We start from the raw sequence: 24,606 nt of genomic DNA, 5'->3' as shown, positions 1-24,606 counted from the left end.
CCGTGCACGGTGCTCCGGGTGTGGGTCTGACCCAGGGATACACAGACTGGGACTGTGCACAGTGCTCCCAGTGTGGGTCTGACTCAGGGAAACGGAGACTGGAACTGTGCACGGTGCTCCCGGTGTGGGTCTGACCCAGGGAAACGGAGACTGGAACTGTGCAGTGGTCTGGCCCAAGTGCAGAACATTAATACAAGGCTTTTCCTCCACAGGGCCGTGACCTGACAGCAGAGAGACTCTTTGCCATATACTATGGAGAGCCGGTATCTGTCCGACGGTTCAGTCAGTGCATGAAGGTGATGGGGGCGGCCAACACCTTGGTGGACGTGGCGTACGCGCTGTCCAGTGAGAGGCATTTTGATTCGGAGACAATCCTGGAGGGCAAGAAGCTGCTACTGAGGGGCAAGGCCAGTGTGGTTAGGGCTATACTGGAGAACAAACGGTTCACAGCACTGCAGTCCATGGGCTCCACTCTCCACACACTACAGGTAGGTCCAGCCCTCGGAGCGGTGGGGAGGGAGCACCGTGGGAGGGGCAGTGCGGAGGGAATTCCATGGGAGGGCATGAGGAGGGAGCACTGTGGAAAGGGTGGTAAGGTGGGAGCACTGTGGGAGGGGCAGTGAGGAAGGAATTCCATGGGAGGGGGGTGAGGAGGGAGCACCGTGGAAAGGCTGGTAACATGGGAGCACTGAGGGAGGGGTGGTGAGGAGGGAGCAGAACGGGAGGGATGGTGTGGATGGTGTGCTGTGGGAGGGGCGGTGAGGGGGAATGCTGTGGGAGGGGCAGTGAGTGGGGAATTCCCGATATGGGCGGTGAGGGGGAATGCTGTGGGAGGGGCGGTGAGTGGGGAATTCCTGATATGGGCGGTGAGGGAGTGTACAGGAAGGGTTATCAATGAGAGAGTGCTGCCGCAGGGATGGAGAGGAGGGAGAATGTCGTGTGGAGGAGGTTGACAAGGAGTGTGTGTTACAGTATTGTCATCACAATATTGTGTTGTGATATATAAATGGTATTAAAACTGCCCATGTTGACAGGGATAAAAATAATTCAATTTAATTATTGAAGGGCTGAAGAGCCTGTATACAGAATAGATACAGGCCCTTCAGCCCAAACACAATATGCTGACCCAGCTAATCCCAGTTCCCTGCGTTCCGTCCATATTCCTTCAGACCCAGAACAGTCTTAGGCACATATCTATAGTTAGGGTTCCTAAGATCTTTCCAAAGTAGTGTATTTGTCAGCGTGGAATGGAAGGTGAGTTTGTAAACCTGGATGTTGGGAATGGCCGGGGTGGAGTGCCACAGGAGGGAGTGTAGGACAGGTGGCAGAGAAGGAATGCCGGGGGCAGGGGGTGCATGGGTGCAGACATACCCAGCCCTGAGACATCAGGCAAGGTCATTTGATTCTATGGATTTGGTTTATTGATCTCTCTGGTGCTCCATCCCCTCTCCCTTCCCCTCTCCCCAACCATCATTCTCCTCTCCCTGCCCCCTTCCCACTCTCAGTCCACAACAGAGATCCATATCAGAATCAGCTTTATCATCACACACGTCATGAAATGTGTTCTTTCATGCAGCATTACAGTGCAATACATAAAGTCATTGCAGGGCTGTGCAAAAGTCTTTAACACCCTAGCTATATTTTATTATTATTATTCTTGATTGATTTTTAATGCATTTCTACAATTACTACAGCAAAAACCCAACAGCAAAATGAAGATTAATACAGTGCAAAATAAACATAACAATTATATAATTCAAAACAGTGATGAAAGAGCACCCAAAATAAAACCATATAACGTTAGTATCCTCCCCCCTCCTAATGCCTACTACCAAAGAAAGAAAAAAAAGCTGAAAGTAAGGGATTAAAAATAAAAGATTTATTCTAAAGAGGAGTTACGAAAATATTCAAGAAAAGGTCCCCACACCTTGTGAAACTTTATGTCCGAGTTGAGAAGTGAATAATGAATTTTTTCAAGGTCTAAACAGGACATAATATCATTAAACCATTGAGCATGGGTGGGTGGGGCAACATCTCTCCACCTAAGAAGAATTAAGCATCTAGCCAAAAGAGAGGCAAAAGATAATGTTCGATGTTTAGTTAGACTCAAATGTATATCTGCCTCACCCAAGGTACCAAAAAGAGCAATCAGAGGATTAGGTTCGAAGTGGCAATTAAGAATATGAGATAAGGTTAAGAAAACTTCTCTCCAAAATTTCCCTAGACAAGGACAGGCCCAGTACATATGGATAAGAGAAGCCTCACCACCTTTACACTTACCACAAACTGGATTAATGTCAGGGTAAAATTGGGACAATTTAGATTTGGACATATGAGCCCTATGTACAACCTTAAACTGTAAAAGACAGTGGTGAGCACAAAGAGAGGTTGAATTAACTGACTTGAGAATTGAGTCCCAAACTGCATCAGATAAAGAAACATTTAAATCATGCTCCTAAGCCGTTCTAATTTTATCAAAGGGGGCATGCCTTAGGGTCACTAATTTATCATGAATAAAAGATATTAAGCCTTTGCCAATGGATTAATAGAAAGAATCAGGTCTACAACGTTTTTCTCGGGCATCACAGGAAAATTGGATAATAAAGGATTGACGAAATGTCTAATTTGAAGGTATCTAAAGAAGTGGGCATTAGGTAGATTGAACGTTGCAGAAAGGTATTGGAAAGTTGCAAAACGATTATCAATGAAAAGCTTTTCAAAGTGCCTATTGCCCATTCCATAACAATCATGAAATGTTGAATCTTGCATGGTAGGTAAGAAAAGATGATTATGCAAGATAGGACTCAAGAGAGAAACCATGAAGACCATTAAATTTTCTATACTGGGCCCATATTCTCAGAGTATGTCCAATAAGAGGATTAACAATTAGTCTAGGCAGGCGACAAGGGAGTGCAGATCCAAGAAGTGGAGGAATAAAGAGATCCTTAGTGGAGTTCAACTCCATTGCCACCCATTTAGGACAATCAGACTGGTTATGAAAAAGGACCAAAAAGTAGGACAGCGAATATTAGCTGCCCAATAGGATAAACGAAAGTTAGGTAAAGCCATACCGCCTTCTTTTTTAGATTTTTGGAGGTAAATTTTATTGTCTAGAACGTTTGCCCTTCCATAGATAGGACAAAATAATATAATCTCAGGAGTCAAAAAAGCTTTAGAAATAAAAATTGGAATAGATTGAAATAAGTATAAAAATTTAGGAAGGATATACATTTTAATAACATTAACATGACCTACCAGAGACATAGATAAGGTTGCCCATTGTGATCATCTCTGTTTTGTAGAGTTCAAAAGATTAGCAAAATTTTCATGAAAAAGATCTTTGAAATTAGAGTCATAGAGCACTACAGCACAGAAACAGGCCGTTTGGCTCATCTAGTCTGTGCCTAACTGATATTTTGCCTGGTGCCATCGAAATTCCTTGTAACTGTAATGCCAAGGTAAGTAAATTGATTATTAACTACTTTAAAAGAGCGGTCACAAAATACTAATGCTTGTGCTTCTTTATTAATTGGAAATCTTGTGTAGATTGAGTTTATAGCCAGAAAGCTGGCTGAATTGATCAAGAAGTAAAAACATTGGAGGTAAGGAAATGGACAGATTTGGTAGAAAAAGTAATAAATCATCAGCATAAAGAGAAACTTTATGCTCAACGCTCCCCACCCCCACCCCAATCCCTGTCAGTTCAGGACAACTTCGAAATGCAATCGCCAGTGGCTCTATAGCCAAATCAAAAAGGAGGGGACTTAAAGGGCATCCTTGACCGGTGCCACGTTTAAGGCTAAAAGACTGGGATTGCTGAGAGTTGGTCAAAACCGAAGCGGTGGGACTTAGGTATAACAATTTAATCCAAGAAATAAAACTTTGACCGAGATCAAATTTTTCTAAAACCGCTAAAAGTTAATTCCACTGTACACAATCAAACGCTTTCTCCGCATCAAGAGAAATAACACATTCAGGAGTCCCAACTGAGGGTGAATACAAAATATTAAATAAACACCATATATAAAAAAAGGGAAGACGATTTTTAATAAAACCGGTTTGGTCATCAGAAATAATAGAAGGTATAAAATTCTTCAATCTGTGGGCCAAAACTTTGGCCAACATTTTAACATCAACATTTAACAAAGAACTCGGCCTATAGGAGGAACACTCTGTTGGATCTTTACATTTTTTAGGTAAAAGAATTTTACATGCCTCATTAAATGATAGTGGCAATTTACCATGTTTAAACGAATCAGATAGAACTAAAAGTAACTGAGATGAAAGAAGTGAGGAAAATGATTTATAAAATTCCGCAGAGAACCCATCAGGTCCAGGAGATTTGCCCGACGGCAGTGCAGAAATGGCAGAAGATACTTCTTCTAGTGATATTGACTCATTAAGTTTTGCTTTAAAGTCAGAGGAGAGCGAAGGAATATTCAAACTATTTTTTTTTTAAAAAAAACAGAAATATTATCATTTAAAGATTCAGAGGTGTAAAGTCAAGAATAAAAATTCTTGAATGAGTCACTAATTTCAGAATGATTCGATGTACTATTCCCATTCTCCATTCGAATCTTTGTAATGTGTTGCTTGGCTTTAGAGCGTCTCAATTGATTAACTAGAAACTTGCCAGACTTACCACCATGAGTATAAAAACAGCTCATGCTTTCAAGAAGTTGACATTCAACAGGTTGTGTGGAGATAAGGTCATAATTAGTTTGAAGTTCTACTAGCTTCTTGTACAATTCAGGGTTTCTAGTCTGAGCATATAGTTGGTCTAGTACTTTAATCTGACTGATCAAATCCAATCGCTCTAAATGGGTCTTTCTTTTGAGATTTGCTGTATATGAAATTATTTGATCCCTCAAATATGCTTTCATAGCATCCCAGACAACCTGGGATGAAATTTCAGATGACGTGTTGGTGTTTAAGAAAAAAGTTATCTGATCCTTCATAAATTTTACAAAGTCACCATCAGATAACAAAGTCGGATTAAAGCGCCAATGTTTATTCATTTGAGGGAGACCGGGGAAATTTAAAGACAAAGTAACTGGAGCATGATCCGAGATCAATATACTCTGATAATCACAAGAGTGAACAAATGAAATAAGCTGATTATCAATTAAAAAATAATCAATTCTAGTAAAAGTATGGTGGACATGTGAAAAAAAGGAATAATCTCTCTCAGTAGAATGAAAAAAATGCCACACATCGGAGATAACATAGTTAGAGAGGAAAGAATGAATAGCTAAAGCAGATTTAGTAGGTAACCTCGGAACAGAGGACGATCGATCCAAAGCTGGATCTAACCAACAATTAAAGTCACCACCCAGTATAAGAGAATATAAATTCAAATCAGGTAATAAAGAATAAAATGTTCAAAAAGTTCACATCATCTGAATTGAGAGCATACAAATTAGCTAATACTACCTTAGTATTATATAATTGGCCAGAAACAATAATAAAATGACCATTTGTATCAGATATATTACTGTGGAGCTCAAAAGGAGCATTTTGATTATAAGGATAGAAACCCCCCAGCTTTGGCCGGGAAGGAGCAATGGAAATGCCGATCCACCCACCTTGACATAAGACGAGAATTGTTGAAAATTCAAATATGAGTTTCTTGCAGGAAGGCAATGTCAGTTTTGAGTTGCTTAAGATGGGAAAACACCTTCCTTCTTTTAATCCCTTTACATTCCAGCTTATAAATTTCAGCCGACTAACCATTATCAATGATTAAAACATAAGTAGGCATAAACAGGATCAAACATTCAAATAACAGTTCTGGAGTAAAGGTATAAATCAATAAAATCAGGACAAAAAAGTGTCCTGAATAACACAGAATAACAAAAAAGCACTAAATAGTGTTGGCACTAACACCCTAGCTGTACAGTATATACATGCCTAAGACTTTTGCACAGTCCTGTACCTACCTGTCCTAGTGCTTCTTTGATGATACTATTCTACCTGTCTCATCCACTTCCTCTGGCAGCTCGTTCCAAATACTTGGATCAAAAATTTACCTTCGGTCCCTTTTCAACCTTTCCCCTCTCACATTACACACAGTTTTAGACTGCCCTAACCTGGGGAAAAGACTGGAACCGCCCACCTTATCTCTGCCTCTCCTCATCTTAAACATTTCTTAAGGTCACCCTCACTCTCCGATGTCTCCTCCTTCACCCTTAACCCCTGTTCTCCTGTTCTAGACCGACACACACAAAATGCTGGAGGAACTCAGCAGGCCAGGCAGCATCTATGGAAAGGAATAAACAGTCGATGTTTCGAGCCGAGACCCTTCATCAGGACTGCAAGAATAGTCAACGTTTGGGCCAAGACCCTTCATGAGGACTTGGCCCGAAACATCAACTGCTTCACCCTTTCCATAGATGCTGCCTGACCTGCTGAGTTCCTCCAGCATTTTGTGTGTGTTGCTATGGATTTCCAGCATCTGCACAATCTGGCATGTTTACCTTTAGTTCCAGTCTCACCCAAACCCAGTGCAAAAAGCCTGCTTGCATCGACCCTATCTAAATCCCTCGTAATTTTGTATAACTTTATCAAATCTCCTTTCAATATCCTGAGGTGAAGTCCTAATCTATTCAACCTCCTCCTGGAACTCAGGCCTCCGAGTCCCGGTAACGTCCTTGTAAATCGTGTTCTTTCTAGTTTAACCTCGTCCTTTTTAAACTGTCCACGTCACTCTGTGCCATTTTCCTTCAGGATTTCTACAGCCACAGCAACTGGGTGGAGCTGGGCTATAAAAGTCCGAACAGGAACCTCATCGATCCCAGTGGGACGATTGGGAATCTAGCAGGTGAGGGGGCCGCAGCCTTTCGGATTAACGCTTGCCGACGACAGTGAATGGTTTCTCACAACTAGCGCAGCAGTTTGGGACGTCCAGAGTGTTGAGTTCAATTCCAGTGCCAGATGTACGTTCTCCCCGTGACCATGTGGGATTCCTCCCGGTATTCCGGGTTCTTCCCACAGTCCAATGACACGGGTTAGTAGGTTAACTGGACATTGTAAATTGTCCTGTGATTCGGCGAGGGTTAAATCGGTGAGTAACGAGTTAGTGTGTTTCGGTGGACTGTTCCGTGCTGTATCTCTAAATGAACAGTAAAGTTAGAATGAGCAAGAGCAAATCCGTGAATGAATCAGGTTTATCATCACTGATTTATGCCGTGAAATGTGTTGTTTTGCAGGAGCAGTACAGAGCAATAAATGAAGAATCATGATAGATTACAATAAGAAATGCAAAAATAAATAAATAGGATAATAAAGGGAGCAAAATAAAACTGCTGTTTATGGGTTAATGAACCGTTCAGAAATCTGACAGCAGAGGTGAAGAAGCTGTTCCTGAAAAGTCGAGGTTGTGACCTTCTCCCTGATGGTGGCAATGGGAAGGGGGCACAGTGGGGCTCCTTGGTGATAGACACCACCCTCTGAGGAATTGCCTTTTGGAGTTGTTTTTTCTCACTGGGGAGGAGGATTGTTCCCGTGATGGAGATCGCTGAGACTCTAACCCTCTGCAGTTCCCTCCGATCCTCTGCACTGGCGCCTCCAGCTGGTGTTCAGTTTGCCACCTTAGTACAGGAAGCACAGGGAAGCTTTAGACATTCAGATAGGAGGAGGTTTACAAGGACAATACTTGGATTAGACAGCGTGTCTTATGTGAAAGGGTTGAGCGAGCTCGGGCTCTTCCCTCTGGAGTGAAGAAGGATGACAGGTGACTTGACTGAGGTGTGCAAGATGGTAAGAGGCAGAGATAGAGAGGATAGTCAGAGACGTTTTCCCAGGGTGGAAATAGTCGATTCGAGGGGGCATTCTCGTACTGGAGGAATGTACGGAGGGGGTCAGGAATGAATCTATCAGAGGTATGATTTTTACACAGGGAGCGGTGGGTGTGTGGAATGAGCTGCCAGGGAGGGTGGGAGAGGCCAATATATATTTTTACCATTTTATTTAGAGATGTAGCATGGATCAGACCATCCCAACCCATGAGATGCACCACCCCAGCAAATCAACTCATTTGAAGTTCTGGTCTCATTCTCGGGAGGATGTGGAAGCTTTGGAGAGGGTGCAGAGATTTTGCCAGCACAATGCCTGGATTAGAGAATACGGAACTGTTGAGCAAACTGGGACTTTTTTTTGGAGCAAAGGAGGATGAGAGGTGACAAGATAATGGCTAACAGCAGAGGACATCCCTTCAAAGTGAGTCGAGGAAAGTGTAGGAGGGATGTCAGAAGTACACCGAGAGTGGTGGGTGCTCAGAATGCACGGCCAGGGTGGTGGTAGAGAGGGAAACATTAGGGGTGTTCAGAAACACGTGGATAAAAGAAAAATGGAGGGTTATGTGGAAGATAAGGGTTAGATTGAACAAATTAGGGTCAGTACAAGTTTGTGGGCCAAATGGCCTGTGATGTAGTGTTCTTTGTTCTGGAGAACATTGGTGAGGTCACACTTGGGACGTTGTGGTCACTTAGGGTCTGAGCATGGGGATGAGGGGGACTTGAGGAGGATGGTGAGAAGGGGGGAAATTGGCACATTGAGGGGGCAATGGACCCAGTGTTCCTGTTCCTGCTGCAGGGAGAGGTGACAAGACCTGCCAGAAATGCTCCAGCCCAGAAAGCTGCCAGGAAAATATCCAGTCCAACATCATCAGTCGCAAACTCATCACCACCGGCTACTTCAGTCTCATACTCTCCAGCAAGCCCGAAGGTAACAGTGGAGGCAGACAGCAAAACCCCAGAGGTGGAACAATGTGGCAGGGGACAGCCGGTCATAGAAACGGGGAGAGGAGTAGGGCCTGGACAGGGTCATAGAGACAGGGAGGGATGTAGGGGCTGGGGGGCATCAAAAATATGCTGAGGGGTGTAGGGGTCAGGGGTGTCACAGAGAAAGAGGGGTGTAGGAGCCAGAGGGGGTTATAGAGATGGAGAGGGATGTAGGAGCTGGAGGAGGGTCACAGAGACATGGAAGGGTGTAGGAGCTGGTGGAGGGTCACAGAGACAGGGAAGGGTGTAGGAGCTGGAGGGGGGTCACAGAGACAGGGAAGGGTGTAGGAGCTGGAGGGGGGTCACAGAGACAGGGAAGGGTGTAGGAGCCAGTGGGGGGGGCGGTTACAGAGACGGGGAGGGATATTGGCATCAGAAGGGGGTCACAGAGATGGAGAGGGGTAAAGGAGCCGAAGGGGGTCACAGAGACAGGGAGAGCTGTGGGTGTCAGAGAGATAACTCTCAGCAGCTAAGAATGTGGTGAATTCCCAGGATTTTCCTCTTTCCAGGCAAGTGCAGTCACGGTGGGAAATGGGATCAGACTGTGCGTGGGTTCGGTGGGATTAACAAGGATACACTCTCGTCTCCTCATGGACACGAACACCTTCGGGCAGCGGCAATCGCTACACAGGCCTCCCTTGAACTCTTCCTGGATATTCGAGATGCAGTCGGTGACCTGAAATTCCTGCAGTACGGATCCCTGCCTCTTGGGAATATCGGAGCGAATCAGAATGTAGGGTCCAGAGAGATGGAAAGGGGTGTAGCATCTGGTGGGGGGTCACAGAGACAGGTTGGGGTACAGGGGCCAGAGAGAGTCCCAGGGAGGGCTGTGGGGATCAGAGAGCTGGGGAGGATTTATGGCTAAAAGGGCTACAGAGAAATCAGGAGTAGTGTAGGGGCTAGAGGGGGTCACTGGGGACAGAGAGGGGTCACAGAGATGGGGAGAAGTGTAGGGCTGGGGTGTTGTCACAGAGACAGGAGCAGTTGCTGAGGACAGAGGGAGTACAGAGATGGAGATGGTTGTAGGGGCTGGAGGGAGGGTGGTTATAGAGACAGGAATGGGTGCAGGGGACAGAGAGGGGTTACAGAGATGGAGATGGGTAGGGGCTGGAGAGAGTAACAGGTGCACGGGACAGAGAGGGGTCACAGAGATGGAGATGGGTGTAGGGTTGGAGGGCGGTCACAGAGACAGGAATGGGTGCACGGGACAGAGAGGGGTCACAGAGATGGGGAATGGTGTAGGGCTGGCTATGGACCTGGGTGAATCACCCCTGTTCTCTGCAGGTTCCTCTGCGTGGACCCTCCCTCCGGCATCTCTTTCGTCATTGACACCACAGGCAGTATGCGGAACAGCATCGAGGCAGCCAAGCAGAGGACAATCGAAATCGTGCAGAGGACCCGGAATTCCCGATTCCAGCCCTCCTCCTACATCCTGGTACCGTTCAACGATCCGGGTGAGTCCAGTGCAGTTCCACCTCTCCCTGCTCACTGAGTGTGTTACGATGACCTTCTTGCCCCATAATGCCACAAGAATGGTAGAATTAGGCCATTCGACCCATTTGCTCTCCTCCATCATTCCATCACAGCTGATTTATTTTCCGTCTCAATCCCACTCTCCTCTTCTCCCCACAAATCTTGACCAATCAAGAAACTAGCAACCTCTGCTTTAAATCTACTCAATGATGTGATTGAAGGGAGGGATGAGGAATATGCATGAGGAAGAGAGAGGGAGAGTTAAGAGTGAGTGCGAGGAGGTCAGATGATATGGTGAGGGTCAGTGAGGGAAGGGACAGGGAGGCTTCAGTGAGGGAAGTTGAATAGTAGCAAGGGGACGAGGTAATGAGGGTGGGTCCTTTGGGAAGGAGGGAGGGAAGGTGAAAGGAGGAGGGTTGATTGGAAGGTGGTGAGGGGAAAGGGGGAAGAACCAATGTGGAGGGAGTAGGGAGGAGGTGTTAAGGAGGAGGGGTGAGGAAGGAATGAGGAGGAGGGGGTGAGTAGGAGGGAGTGAGGTGGGAATGAGGAGGAGGGGTGAGGGGGACTGGATGAAGAGGGAATGGGGACAACCTCCACACTCCCATCCGCATCCCCCCACTACCCCGTCACTCTGTTCCTGTCACTGATGCTCTCTGTTCCCCAGAGTTCGGGCCAGTATTTGAGACACACGACCCCGATCAGTTCATTGTCCGTCTGCAGCAGTTAACGGCCGAGGGAGGGGGAGACGCACCGGAAATGTCCCTGTCCGCACTGCAGGTGTGTCCGTGTGTGTGTGTCTGTGAGTGACTGTGTGTGACTATGATTGTCTGTGTGTGTCTGTGAGTGACTGTAAGTGACTGTGGGTGACTGTGGGTGACTGTGGGTGTTCTGTACATTTGGGATATGTGTGTCCGTGTGTGTGTGTCTGTGTGTGTCTGTGAGTGACTGTAAGTGACTGTGGGTGACTGTGGGTGACTGTGGGTGTTCTGTACATTTGGGATATGTGTGTCCATGTGTGTGTGTCTGTGAGTGTCTGCGAGTGTCTATATTGACTGTGTGACTGTGGGTGACTGTGGGTGTTCTGTACATTTGGGATATGTGTGTCCGTGTGTGTGTGTCTGTAAGTGTCTGCGAGTGTCTATATTGACTGTGTGACTGTGAGTGACTGTAAGTGACTGTAAGTGACTGTGGGTGACTGTGGGTGTTCTGTACATTTGGGATATGTGGGTTCAGTGTGTGTGATCATCGGGTCTCTCTATGTGTGGGATCCCTTCCTGTCGTCCATGCCCTCTAAACCTTGACTTCTGCCCTCTCTTGCAGCTGGCCCTCACCCACTCGCTGCCTCTCTCCTACATCTACGTCTTCACCGACGCTCCAGCCAAAGATTTTCATCTGGCTCCCACCGTCCAGGCGCTGATTGAGCGCACCCAGTGTAAGGTAACCTTCTCTCTGCCCGAGAATGCTGTCCTGTCCTCCCAGCCAACTGCATATCGGCACTGGTCATGTGGGCCAGGCCCTGGGGTGGGGTGAAGCTTCACCCGCCGTGCTCAACATGAGGAGATGGGGCCAGGGTGGGTCGGGTGTGGATTGATGAGTTACCAAGTGCCTTTGATATGTAGTATCGTGTCCACTCTACAATATGACACTGTAGGTCAATGCCATGATGTCATACCGTGTTTCAATTGCCTGACGTGGTATCATGGGCTGTGATCCTTTTGTATGTCCATGTATGGACATGAAGTTACATATTGTATCAAGATTGAAGTTTATGTGACAGCTGTACGTAGACTGAAATGTATTCTCTGTGACATCGTGTGCAGGATGCATGATATGGAAGCGTGACCAATGTTCCAGTGATGATACCACGTGCATGTTGTGTGTTCTGACCCTCTGGGACTCACCCCTCACTTCTACCCCTAGGTTTCCTTCTTCCTGACCAACGTCCTGTCCCGCAGACGGCGCGGCACTGAGCCCAATCCCGGGATCGCACTGTACCAGGGTCTGGCCCGGGACTCGGGGGGGTTGGCGGTGCAGGTGAGCAGGGACCAGATTATGAACCTGACCGCCATCGTCGAGGGATCCATCACGGGAGAGCTGGTAACATCGAGTCCCCTCTCAGTGACTCCCTACCTCAACCTCTCCTCATTCATACATCCCTCCTCCCCCTCCTCAACCCCTACTCACCCCCTCCCTCACTCTCCTCCCTCACCCTCAGCCCTCTTCCTCAACCCCTCCTCCTTACTCCCTCCACATTTGTTCCTCTTCCACTCTTCCCTCAACCCATCATCACCTTTCACCCTCTCCTCCCTCCTCCTAATGTACACTCCTTCACCTCCTCCACACTTTCCTGTTCCCTCCTCCCCCATTTCATTTTTGAAATCTTTTAAATTAATTATTATTAAATATCAACAAAAATACATTAAAGTAATCAAATCAACTTGTCATTATGTACAATGAAGAATTAAATTAGCAAATAACTGATTAACAAAGCTGAGCAATATATCAATAATAAGAAGAAAAAATAGCATTAAGATTATTTTTTGAAAGAAAAAAAAGAACCCCTACTATCTAAGAGAAAAAAACCCTACTAACTAAACAAAACAAAAACAAAACCCCAATGGGAGCACAACCCCGGAGCAAAACATCACACAAGCTTTCATAGAAGAAAAACACCAATCCGCCAACTCAAATCCATTTAAAGAAAAATCGGAAGGAAACCACATTAATTAACTCAAATCAGATGATAGTAGCGGGCGAATGAACCCCAGCTTTTCTCAAAATCAAATCGAGGATCAAAAGTTTGACTTCTGATCTTCTCCAAACTAAGACATAGCATCACCTGAGAGAACCATTGTATCAAAGTAGGAGCAGAAGCATCTTTCCATTACAACAAAACAGCCCTTCTGGCCAATAATGCAACAAATGTAATTACATGTTGGTCTGATGGAGAAATACCTTGAATATATAGAGGGATTATACCAAACAAAACTGTCAGTTTATTAGGTTGTAAATTAATCTTTAAAAAAATAGATTTCCAAAAATGTTTCAATACAGAACATGACCAAAGCATATGTGTCAAAGTGGCTGTCTCGGTTTTACATCTGTCACACTGACTATCAACATTAGGAAACATTTTAGACAGTCTCTCCTTTGTCAAATAGTAACAATGTATAATTTTAAATGGAATTAAAGAGTGACTGGCACAGATCGAAGAAGAGTTAACCAATTTCAAAATCCACAACCAATCCTCTGTTATCAGGGTCATGTTATGCTCTCTGTCCCAATCTTGCTTAATCTTAAGTGAAGGGTAATTGTGCTGTTGTAACAATAAATTACAAATTTTCCCAATAAAACCTTTCACTAAAGGGTTCATTTTTAAAATAATATCTAACAGGTCAGAATCCTGTATATATGGAAAATTACCTGAAGATATTGCAGGAAATGTGAATACGTGAGAAAATACTTAGTCACCAATTTCTCAGAAGCCATCAATCGGCCATCCTGGAACAGATCCGTGAAGGAATAAACTCCTTTATTTCTCCAAAGAAGAAAGTTAGGATCACTTAATGAAGGTTTAAATAAATAATTTCGATAAATTAAACTAAAAAGTCTAAATTTTTTGAGATTAAAAAAGTTACAAAACTCAAACCAAGTTTGTAGTGGCTGCTTAATCACAGGGTATAAATTTAAATTAGTAATTTTGGCTAATTGTACAGGTAGAGAAGCTCCTAATAACGAGGCTAAGTGAAACTTTTTCACAGCATTCAATTCCAAATCAGCCCAAGGTGGTCGTTCATTTTTATCAGCCCAATATAACCAAAACCACATATAATGTATATTAACAGCCCAATAATATATTCTTAAATTAGGCAGAGCAAGACCTCCATCTTTTAAAAAAATGTTTGTAAATTATATTTACCAATTCTTGGTCTTTTAATATTCCAAACTAAATATGAAATCATAGAGTCAACCTGATCGAAAAATTTCTTGGTTTAAAAAAGGGATATTTTGAAATACATAGATAAAATTTGGTAAAATCATCATTTTAACTGCATGAATTTGGCCAGCTAATGAAAGTGTAAGTGGATTCCGTCTACAAAATAATTGCTTCATAAAATCTACTAAAGGAGACAAATTAACTTTATAAAGGTCTTTATGATTTTTAGTGATAATAACAGCTAAATATTTAAAAGAGTCCGTAATTCTATAAGGAATGTCATCATATATAGAAGCAGAATCATTTAGGGGAAATAATTCATTTTTATGAAGGTTTCTATATCCCAAAAACTTTCCAAATTCGTTTAATAGTTTCAATAAACTAGGAATAGATTCTTCAGGATTCAAAATATAAACTAAGAGATTGTCAGCATAAAGGGAGCTCTTATGAATAGTCCCATTTATGAGAATTCCATGGATATCTTTAGTTTCACGAAGTGCAATAACCAAGGGTTCCAGCACCAAATTAAATAACAAGGGACTTAACGGACATCCTTGTCTTGTACCCCGCAAAAGCCGATAAAAGGAGATCTGCAATTATTAGTAATAAAAGTTGCAATAGGCTTTTATATATTATTCTGATCCACTTATTAAAATTAATACCAAAGCTGAATTTCTCTAAAACATTAAATAAGTATTTCCATTCAACTCTGTCAAATGCCTTTTCAGCATTGAGAGAGACAACACATTGGGGAGTCTTAGAAAAGTATGAATATATAACATTTAACAGTCTACAAACATTAGAGAAGGAATAACAGCCCTTTACAAAACCTGTTTGGTCTTGAGAGATAATTTTAGTTATAGAATTTTCCAGCCGATTAGCCATGAATTTTGAAAGAATTTTAGCATCCACATTTAATAATGAAATCAGTCTATATGAAGCACAGTCTTCATATATAGATTTAGGGTCTTTATCTTTCTTAAGAATTAGAGAAATAGAAGCTTTATAAAATGTGGGAGGTAACTCTCCTATCAAAAATGAACCTTTAAACATTTTCAACATATGTGGAGAAAGCAATTTTTCAAATTGTTTAAATAAAATCCTACAGAATAATCATCCAGTCCAGGAGCTTTGCCAGATTGCATTGAAAAAATAGCTTTCTGAATTTCTCTCTCAGTAATAGGAGCATGAAGAGTTTGTTGATCTTCAACAGAAATTCGAGGAAAATCAATCTTTTGTAAACAGGCAATCATGTTAGAAGAATCAACTGGAAACTGAGATTTATAATGTTTAATGTAAAAGTCTTGAAAATTTTATTAATATCTTCATAATTACATGCTAAACAACCATCTCCCTTATGAATTTTGAAAGTTTGTCTTTTAGCTCTAGCTGCTTTTAATTGAGATGCTAATAGCTTATTATTTTTATCTTCAAACACATAAAATTGACTTTTCAATTTAAGCAAATTTCTTTCAATAGGATAAGTTAATAATAATATTGTGATTGGAGTTCAACTCTTTGTTTGAATAAATCAATGTTAGGAGAGATTGCAAAAATATTATCCAAGTCTTTAATTTGTTTTGAAATCTTACCTAACTCTGTTTTTGTCTGTTTCTTAAGCTTAGCTGAATAGGAGATTATCTGACCACGCAGTTATGCTTTAAATGTATCCCATATAATAAATTTCAACACATCTCCTGTATTATTAAAAAGAAAAGAATTCTTTTATCTGAGTCTCAATAAATTTGTCAAAGTTCGAACTTTGTGATAAATTTTCTGGAAAACGCCAGGGCAAATTTGCAATAACAACATCATTCGATTCAAAAACTAAGTTTAAAGGTGCATGATCTGAGGAAATGATAGCATCATATTCACATTTCTGGACTTTGGACAGAAATTGGGGATCAGCTATAAAATAATCGATTCCCGAACATTTTTTGTGAACATGTGAAAAAAAAGAATAATCTCTATCATTAGGATGTAAATGTCTTCAAATTTCAACCAGGCCAAAATCCCCCTCATCCAATCTTACTAAATCCTCCCATTCTCTTCATTCACTAACCCTCAAAACTGTCCTCCTCACCCTCACCACCACCCTTACCTCTTTCTCCCACCTCCTCACCTCATCGTTGCCCTCTTCCCTCCTTTAATCACAACCCCCTCCTATGCCTCTCAGCCTACCTCCAGCTCCCAAACACTTCAGCCCCATTCTTCCCTTCCCTCTCCTCCCACTCTCTTTCCCTCCCTGTCCCATTCCCCCTCACCCTCCTCTCTATCCTCTCCCTATACCACTCTGTCCGCTTCACAGAGTGGAGGAGAGTGAAGCTGTTGCTGAGAATCACAGGACAACAGGGAGAGATTGTCCCAGGGCACTATTAGCAGCTCTGGAGATGAGACACAGCTGTCCCATCGAGATTCTTGGGATCAGAGTCTGACACTGATCGACACTGATTTCCCAGGAATTGGGTAAACGGGAAATGCCCCCATCAGGAAATCGAGCAGAATTGGCAGGTGTCTGGGAATATGCAGCTGGAGGACACGGAGAGGCCAGAACCAAAGTTGGCAAAGTCCTGGTAGAAGGAGTTGGAAATCCCAGATTGGAATTTTGTTACTTAGCTGTGAGATTGGGAAGGGAGGCAGGGTAGCTTTGGGATTCCCTCTTGGGAAACTCATTCCAAGGTGAATAGGTGGCAGTGTTGGTAATTAATGGGTATAGCGACTTGAGGGATTTCTAGCATCAACTGAAGGGCAGAATGGCCTGGTCCTGATGGGATTGTTTCCCAGAAATGGAGTCACAGCAAAACTCTTCTTTATATTGTTCCCTACCTGAACAGATTAGATTGGTCAGTTTGAGGTGGAGTGGAGGAGAGAGGGGTAGTTGAGAGGGATTAGGTCAGAGGGCAAAGGTCAGGGGATCATGGTATCCTGTTTCAGGTCACCATCCTTCAGCGAGACGGAAACACGGATCACCTCACAAACGTCTTCCCCTTCCATGTGGATGGAGCACTGAGGAACGTCACCATCTTCCTGTCTGGTAGTCCGGCCAACTTCAACATCTCCAGTCCAAGAGGTGAGGAGAGACTCCAGTCCCTACACCCCTCCACTCCCCATCTTTGTGACCACTTTTGGCACCGACACCCCTCCCCATCTCTGTGTCCACCTTTTGCCTCTACACCCCCGTCTCTCTCTGGGTCTCCCTTCTTCAGCTCCTGCACCTCCCCATCTCTGTGACCACCTTTTGCCTCTACACCCCCGTCTCTCTCTGGGTCTCCCTTCTTCAGCTCCTGCACCTTCCCATCTCTGTGACCCCCTCCAGCCCCTACACCCCTTCCATTCACGATGACCCCCCCACCGGCTTCCATACCCCCCTACATCCCTCGACATCTCTATGACTCCTTCTGGCCCTTAAACCCTCTCCATCTCTGACCCCACCCAGGAATCATCCTGTTCCAGTTGTGAGTGACCTGTCATGCGATGACTGACCGGCCTCTCCCTCCCTCCCTCTCTGCAGGTATTCAGCAGCCTCACTCTAACTCCTCGGGGACACTGGCAACTATTGAGCGCCTGGGAGACCTCTTCATCGTGACGCTGAACGTAGCGCCTGAGCTCGGCGAATGGAGCCTCACTGTACAGTCGGGGACCCCGTACACGGTGAAAGTGACAGGTGTCTGCACTCCACCTTGTCCAATCCGGTCTGTCTCTCTTCTGAACTTCAGTGTCCTGAATTAACTCAATTTCCAGCCTCCCTCTCTCTCCTTCCCCTCACTCTCCCTGACCCTCTCTCTCACCTTTCTCCTTTCTGCCTCTCCTTCTCTCTTGTTTCTCTGCTTTTCCACATTCTATCTGATGCATCACCCCTTTCATGTCCTCTCTCTCTTCCACCCCTCTCTTTCCCATTCACTCTCAACCTCCCTCTTTCTCACTTTCACTTCTCTTTCTGTGCTCTGCTGCTCTTTATCCTGATCCTCTTTCTCCCCCTCCAGCAGGGAGTGTCCAAGGGATTACAGTGTGCAAAGGAGACTGTAATGGGTGTATAATGGACTGCCATATGACTGTAATGGGAGTGTAATGGGGAATGGGGAGTGTAATGAGGAATGTAATGTGGGTGTATAGAGGGACTCTAATAGGGAAATAACAGGTCCCGTAACAGGGATATAATGGGGGCAGTATGGGAGTGTATAAAGGAGTTATAACGTATCTGTTTCAGGACCCATAATGGGTAGTCACTGGGACAATAATAAGAGTTTAATACGTCCTGTAATTGGGATGTAAATAGGACAGTAATAGGAGTGAAACAGGGACAGTTATGAGATTACAATACCCGTTCTGACCGCCTGCTCTGAAAAAACAACAATATTTAAAATATTATACTATATTATACCCCCAGGACAGAGTGTCGTGGATTTCCTGTACGAGTTTGTGGAGGCTTTCGAGGGTCCCCACCCCGGGTTGGTCACCGTGACTGGCCGACCCTTGGCAGGTAACCAACAGCGTCATTCTGATCCCCCGCTGCTACTCCACCCCACCCACACACGCACTCCTCCCCTCCCTCACACATCCTATCGCCACACACATGAGTTCACTCCTGACATCCCGGGATGAGAGCCATCGTCATCTGTTCCCAGAGCAACTTCCCACCCTTCATCATCTCCTGAGAGGGGGAGAGAAGAAAGGGAAAGAAAGTGGAAAGGCAGGAGAGGGAGAGAGAAGGAGAGGGAGGGAGTGGTGAGTAAGTCAGAGAAAGAATGGGACTGGGAGGGTGAAAGAGAGAGAAAGGGATTAGATGGGTGGAGAGAGAGAGAGAGAGAGATGGAAGAAGAGGGGTGGGGAGAGGAAGAGAGACAGGGATGATAGAGACTCCCTGTTCTTTTAAACCAGGGGTTCTTAACCTTTTTTTTATGCCATGGAGCCATTTGCCAGTCTGCTAAAGACTATGGACCCCTTCTCAGAATTATGTATTTCAATATATAATGTAAAATACACAAGATTACAAAGAAAACAATTCTATTGAAATACAGTCATCCAAATATATAAAACTAATCTGTGATCATTTTTGTGTCTCTATTAGTACATTAAATACATAGAAACATAGAAAATAGGTGCAGCAGTAGGCCATTTGGCCCTTCGAGCCTGCACCGCCTTTCAGTATGATCATGGCTGATCATCCAACTCAGAACCCTGTACCTGCTTTCTCTCCATACCCCCTGATCCCTTTAGTCACAAGGGCCATATCTAACTCCCTTTTAAATATAGCCAATGAACCGGCCTCAACTGTTTCCTGTGGCAGAGAATTCCACAGATTCACCACACTCTGTGTGAAGAAGTTTTTTCTCATCTTGCTCCTAAAAGGCTTCCCCTTTATCCTTAAACTGTGACCCCTCGTTCTGGACTTCCTCAACATCAGAAACAATCTTCCTGCAACTAGCCTGTCCAATCCCTTTAGAATTTTATACGTTTCAGTAAAATCCCCCCTCAATCTTCTAAATTCTAGTGAGTATAAGCCTAGTCGATCCAGTCTTTCTTCATATGAAAGTCCTGCCATCTCAGGAATCAATCTGGTGAACCTTCTCTGTACTCCCTCTATGGCAAGAATGTCTTTCCTCAGATTAGGGGACCAAAACTGCACACAATACTCTAGGTGCGGTCTCACCAAGGCCTTGTACAACTGCAGTAGAACCTCTCTGCTCCTGTACTCAAATCCTCTTGCTATGAATGCCAACATACCATTTGCCTTTTTCACCGCCTGCTGTACCTGCATGCCCACCTTCAATGACTGGTGTACAATGACACCCAGGTCTCATTGCACCTCCCCTTTTCCTAATCGGCCACCATTCAGATAATAATCTGTTTTCCTGTTCTTGCAACCAAAGTGGATAACCTCACATTTATCCACATTAAATTGCATCTGCCATGAATTTGCCCACTCACCTAACCTATCCAAGTCACCCTGCATCCTCTTAGCATCCTCCTCACAGCTAACACCGCCGCCCAGCTTCGTGTCATCCGCAAACTTGGAGATGCTGCATTTAATTCCCTCGTCTAAATCATTAATGTATATTGTAAACAACTGGGGTCCCAGCACTGAGCCTTGCGGTACCCCACTAGTCACTGCCTGCCGTTCTGAAAAGGTCCCATTTACTCCCACTCTTTGCTTCCTGTCTGCCAACCAATTCTCTATCCACATCAATACCATACCCCCAATACCGTGTGCTTTAAGTTTGCACACTAATCTCCTGAGTGGGACCTTGTCAAAAGCCTTTTGAAAATCTAAATATACCACATCCACTGGCTCTCCCCTATCCACTCTACTAGTTACATCTTCAAAAATTTCTATAAGATTCGTCAGACATGATTTTCCTTTCACAAATCCATGCTGACTTTGTCCGAAGATTTCACCTCTTTCCAAATGTGCTGTTATCACATCTTTGATAACCGACTCTAGCATTTTCCCCGCCACCAATGTCAGACTCACCGGTATATAATTCCCCAGTTTTTCTCTCCCTCCTTTTTTAAAAAGTGGGGTTACAATAGCCACCCCCAATCCTTAGGAACTAATCCAGAATCTAAGGAGTTTTGAAAAATTATCACTAATGCATCCACTATTTATTGGGCTACTTCCTTAAGCACTCTGGGATGCAGAACATCTGGCCCTGGGGATTTATCTGCCTTTAATCCCTTCAATTTACCTAACACCACTTCCCTCCTAACATGTATTTCCCTCAGTTCCTCCATCTCACTAGACCCTCGGTCCCCTACTATTTCCGTAAGATTGTTTAATCCTCCTTGGTGAAGACAGAACCAAAGTAGTTATTCAATTGGTCTGCCATATCTTTGTTCCCTATGATCAATTCACCTGTTTCTGACTGTAAGGGACCTACATTTGTCTTGACCAATCTTTTTCTTTTCACATATCTATAAAAGCTTTTACAGTTAGTTTTTATGTTCCCTGTCAGCTTTCTCTCATAATCTTTTTTCCCTTTCCTAATTAAGCCCTTTGTCCTCCTCTGCTGATCTCTGAATTTCTCCCAGTCCTCAGGTGAGCTGCTTTTTTTTGCTAATTTATATTTTTCTTCTTTGGACTTGATACTATCCCTAATTTCCCTTGTCAGCCACGGGTGCACTACCTTCCCTGGTTTATTCTTTTGCCAAACTGGGATGAACAATTGTTGTAGTTCATCCATGCAATCTTTAAATACTTGCCATTGCATATCCACCGTCAACCTTTTAAGTATCATTTGCCAGTCTATCTTAGCTAATTCACGTCTCATACCTTCAAAGTTACCCTTCTTTAAATTCAGAACCTTTGTTTCTGAATTAACTATGTCATTCTCTATCTTAATGAAGAATTCCACCATATTCTGGTCACTCTTACCCAAGGGGCCTCGCACGACAAGATTGTTAACTAACCCTTCCTCATTGCTCAATACCCAATCTAGAATGGCCTGCTCTCTAGTTGGTTCCTCGACATGTTGGTTCAGAAAACCATCCCGCATACATTCCAAGAAATCCTCTTCCTCAGCACCCTTACCAATTTGCTTCACCCAATCTATATGTAGATTGAAGTCACCCATTATAACTACTGTTCCTTTATTGCACGCATTTCTAATTTCCTGTTTAATGCCATCCCCAACCTCACTACTACTGTTAGGTGGCCTGTACACAACTCCCACCAGCATTTTCTGCCCCTTAGTGTTATGCAGCTCTACCCATATCGATTCCACATCCTCCAGGCTAATGTCCTTCCTTTCTATTGTGTTAATCTCCTCTCTAACTACCAATGCTACCCCACCTCCTTTTCTTTCCTGTCTACCCCTCCTGAATATTGAATATCCCTGGATGTTGAGCTCCCATCCTTGGTCACCCTGGAGCCATGTCTCTGTGATCCCAACTATATCATATTCATTAATAACTATCTGCACATTCAATTCATCCACCTTGTTACGAATGCTCCTCGCATTGACACACAAAGCCTTCAGGCTTGTTTTTACAACACTCTTAGCCCTTATACAATTATGTTGAAAAGTGGCTCTTTTTGTTTTTTGCCCTGGATTTGCCTGCCTGCCACTTTTACTTTTCACCTTACTACTTTTTGCTTCTACCCTCATTTTACACCCCTCTGTCTCTCTGCACTTGTTCCCATCCCCCTGCCACATTAGTTTAAATCCTCCTGAACAGCAGTAGCGAACGCTCCCCCTAGGACATTGGTTCTAGTCCAGCCCAGGTGCAGACCGTCCTGTTTATACCGGTCCCACCTCCCCCAGAACTGGTTCCAATCCCCAGAAATTTGAATCCCTCCCCCTTGCACCATTTTTCAAGCCATGTATTCATCCGAAATATCTTCCTATTTCTACTCTGACTAGCACGTGGCATTGGTAGTAATCCAGAGAGTATTACCTTTGTGATCCTACTTTTTAGTTTATCTCCTAACTCCCTAAATTCACCTTGTAGGACCTCATCCCGTTTTTTACCTATATCGTTGGTACCTATGTGCACCATGACCACTGGCTGTTCACCCTCCCATTCCAGAATGTCCCGCAACTACTCAGAGACATCCTTGACCCTTGCACCAGGGAGGCAACATACCATCCCAGAGTCTCATTTGCGGCCGCAGAAACGCCTATCTATTCCCCTTACAATCGAATCCCCTATCACTATAGCTCTCCCACTCCTTTTCCTTCCCTCCAGTGCCACAGAGCCACCCATGGTGCAATGAACTCGGCTGCTGCTGCCTTCCCCTGATGAGACATCTCCCCCAACAGTATCCAAAACAGTATATCTGTTTAGGAGGGAGATGACCTCAGGGGACTCCTGCACTACCTGCCTACTGCTACGCTGTCTAGTGGCCACCCCTTCCCTTTCTGCCTGTGTAGCCTTTACCTGTGGTGTGGCCAACTCACTGAACGTGCTATTCACGACTTTCTCAGCATCGCGGATGCTCCAGTATGAATCCAATCGCAGCTCCAGATGCTCAATGCGGTCTGCCAGAAGCTGCAGTTGGACACACTTCCTGCACATATAGTCGTCAGGGACACTGGAAGTATCCCTGATTTCCCACATGCTGCAGGATGAACAAACCACGGGGCCGATCTCAGCTGACATGACCTACCGAATATTTTTCCCATCCAAGCTCATGGGCCCCCTGGAATCTGTCCATGGACCCCTGAGGGTCCATGAACCCCACATTAAGAACCCCAGCTTTAAACTCACCAGGACTCCTAATGCCATTCATGGGAAGGTTCCTGATGCCCTTGTGTAACTCCTCAACCAGCACGAACGAAAAGGAATTTGAGAAGTTCACCAGACATCCGATAAGCCAGGGTCTGTGCTGGTCCGGCATGAAACCCTGTCACCCCAGCCATGGAGATGAGGCTGGAACTCCGTGTCAGACACAGTTCCAGGGATCGAGCACTGGCTTGGACCGAGACAGAGTGTCACAGGCTCTCTGGTACTGTGTTTATGTGTGAGACCCGTCCCCCGTGATGGTCTGTGTGTGTGTAGGGGGCAGGGTGGGTGGTTAATCAGCAACTGTGAATTCCACCTGCCCCCGGAGTGTGAGGGTGAGGGGTACAGCCGAGGGGGGTGGAGTTGACAGGAAAGTGGGGGTTATGAAACACGGTTAAGCATAAATGGGCAGTTAGTGGTCAGCAGGGATTCGTTGTGCTCCAGTGTCTGTTATCGTGCAGGGCATCCAAGCTGAAGGGAATCGTTGTCAATCAGTGTTTAATTATCGTCTCTGGTCCTTGGTCCAGGTGAACCAGCCACACTCAGGGTCACAATGACGGGGTTAGAGAACTACCCATCCCACCAGCCCAAGAACATCTCCCTGCTGGACTTCCAGGGGAGGACACTCAGTAAGGAGGCCCTGACTCCGACCTCAGAGACCGGCACTTTCCTGGCAGAGTTCCTGAGTTTTCCATCGCAAGAGTTCTTGGTGCTGCTCGAAGGGATGGAGGAGGTTGGGAGGATTTTCCGGAGGCAGAGTCCATCTGTCACCTCCATCAGCAGTACCAAACTCACGGTGAGATCAAACACAGGGTGAGGTTCCCTCCTCACCGTCCCATCACACACTCCCAGGGTCAGACACAGAGTGAAACTCCCTCCACACCGTCCCATCACACACTCCCGGGGTCAGACACAGAGTGAAGCTCCCTCCACACTGTCCCATCACACACACCCGGGGTCAGACACAGAGTGAGGTTCCCTCCACACTGTCCCATCACACACTCCCAGGGTCAGACACAGAGTGAAGCTCCTCCACACCGTCCCACCACACACTCCCGGGGTCAGGCACTGAGTGAAACTCCCTCCACACCGTCCCATCACACACTCCTAGGGTCAGACACAGAGTGAGGTTCCCTCCACACTGTCCCATCACACACTCCCAGGGTCAGACACAGAGTGAAGCTCCCTCCACAC

The 24,606-nt window shown here is 44.8% G+C and overlaps 1 protein-coding gene across 1 annotated transcript in view; it reads left to right on the top strand.

The window, feature by feature from the left end:
- The first annotated feature begins 299 nt into the window (after positions 1-299).
- Positions 300-24,606, top strand: part of LOC140725307 (von Willebrand factor A domain-containing protein 7-like) — a 41,335-nt gene continuing 17,028 nt past the window's right edge. Inside the window, exons 1-12 of the mRNA XM_073040653.1 lie at positions 300-488; positions 6,727-6,820; positions 8,593-8,724; positions 9,290-9,470; positions 10,065-10,234; positions 10,918-11,030; positions 11,574-11,690; positions 12,174-12,350; positions 17,125-17,260; positions 17,702-17,854; positions 18,578-18,670; positions 23,940-24,208. Of these exons, the coding sequence (XP_072896754.1) occupies positions 300-488; positions 6,727-6,820; positions 8,593-8,724; positions 9,290-9,470; positions 10,065-10,234; positions 10,918-11,030; positions 11,574-11,690; positions 12,174-12,350; positions 17,125-17,260; positions 17,702-17,854; positions 18,578-18,670; positions 23,940-24,208 (1,824 nt within the window). The remainder of the gene's footprint in view (positions 489-6,726; positions 6,821-8,592; positions 8,725-9,289; positions 9,471-10,064; positions 10,235-10,917; positions 11,031-11,573; positions 11,691-12,173; positions 12,351-17,124; positions 17,261-17,701; positions 17,855-18,577; positions 18,671-23,939; positions 24,209-24,606) is intronic.

The sequence above is a fragment of the Hemitrygon akajei genome, chromosome 1 (assembly GCF_048418815.1).
Source record: "Hemitrygon akajei chromosome 1, sHemAka1.3, whole genome shotgun sequence".
NCBI classification, from domain to species: Eukaryota; Metazoa; Chordata; class Chondrichthyes; order Myliobatiformes; family Dasyatidae; genus Hemitrygon; species Hemitrygon akajei.
Note: the sequence above shows the minus strand (reverse complement) of the source record. Positions and strands in the feature narration are given on the sequence as shown.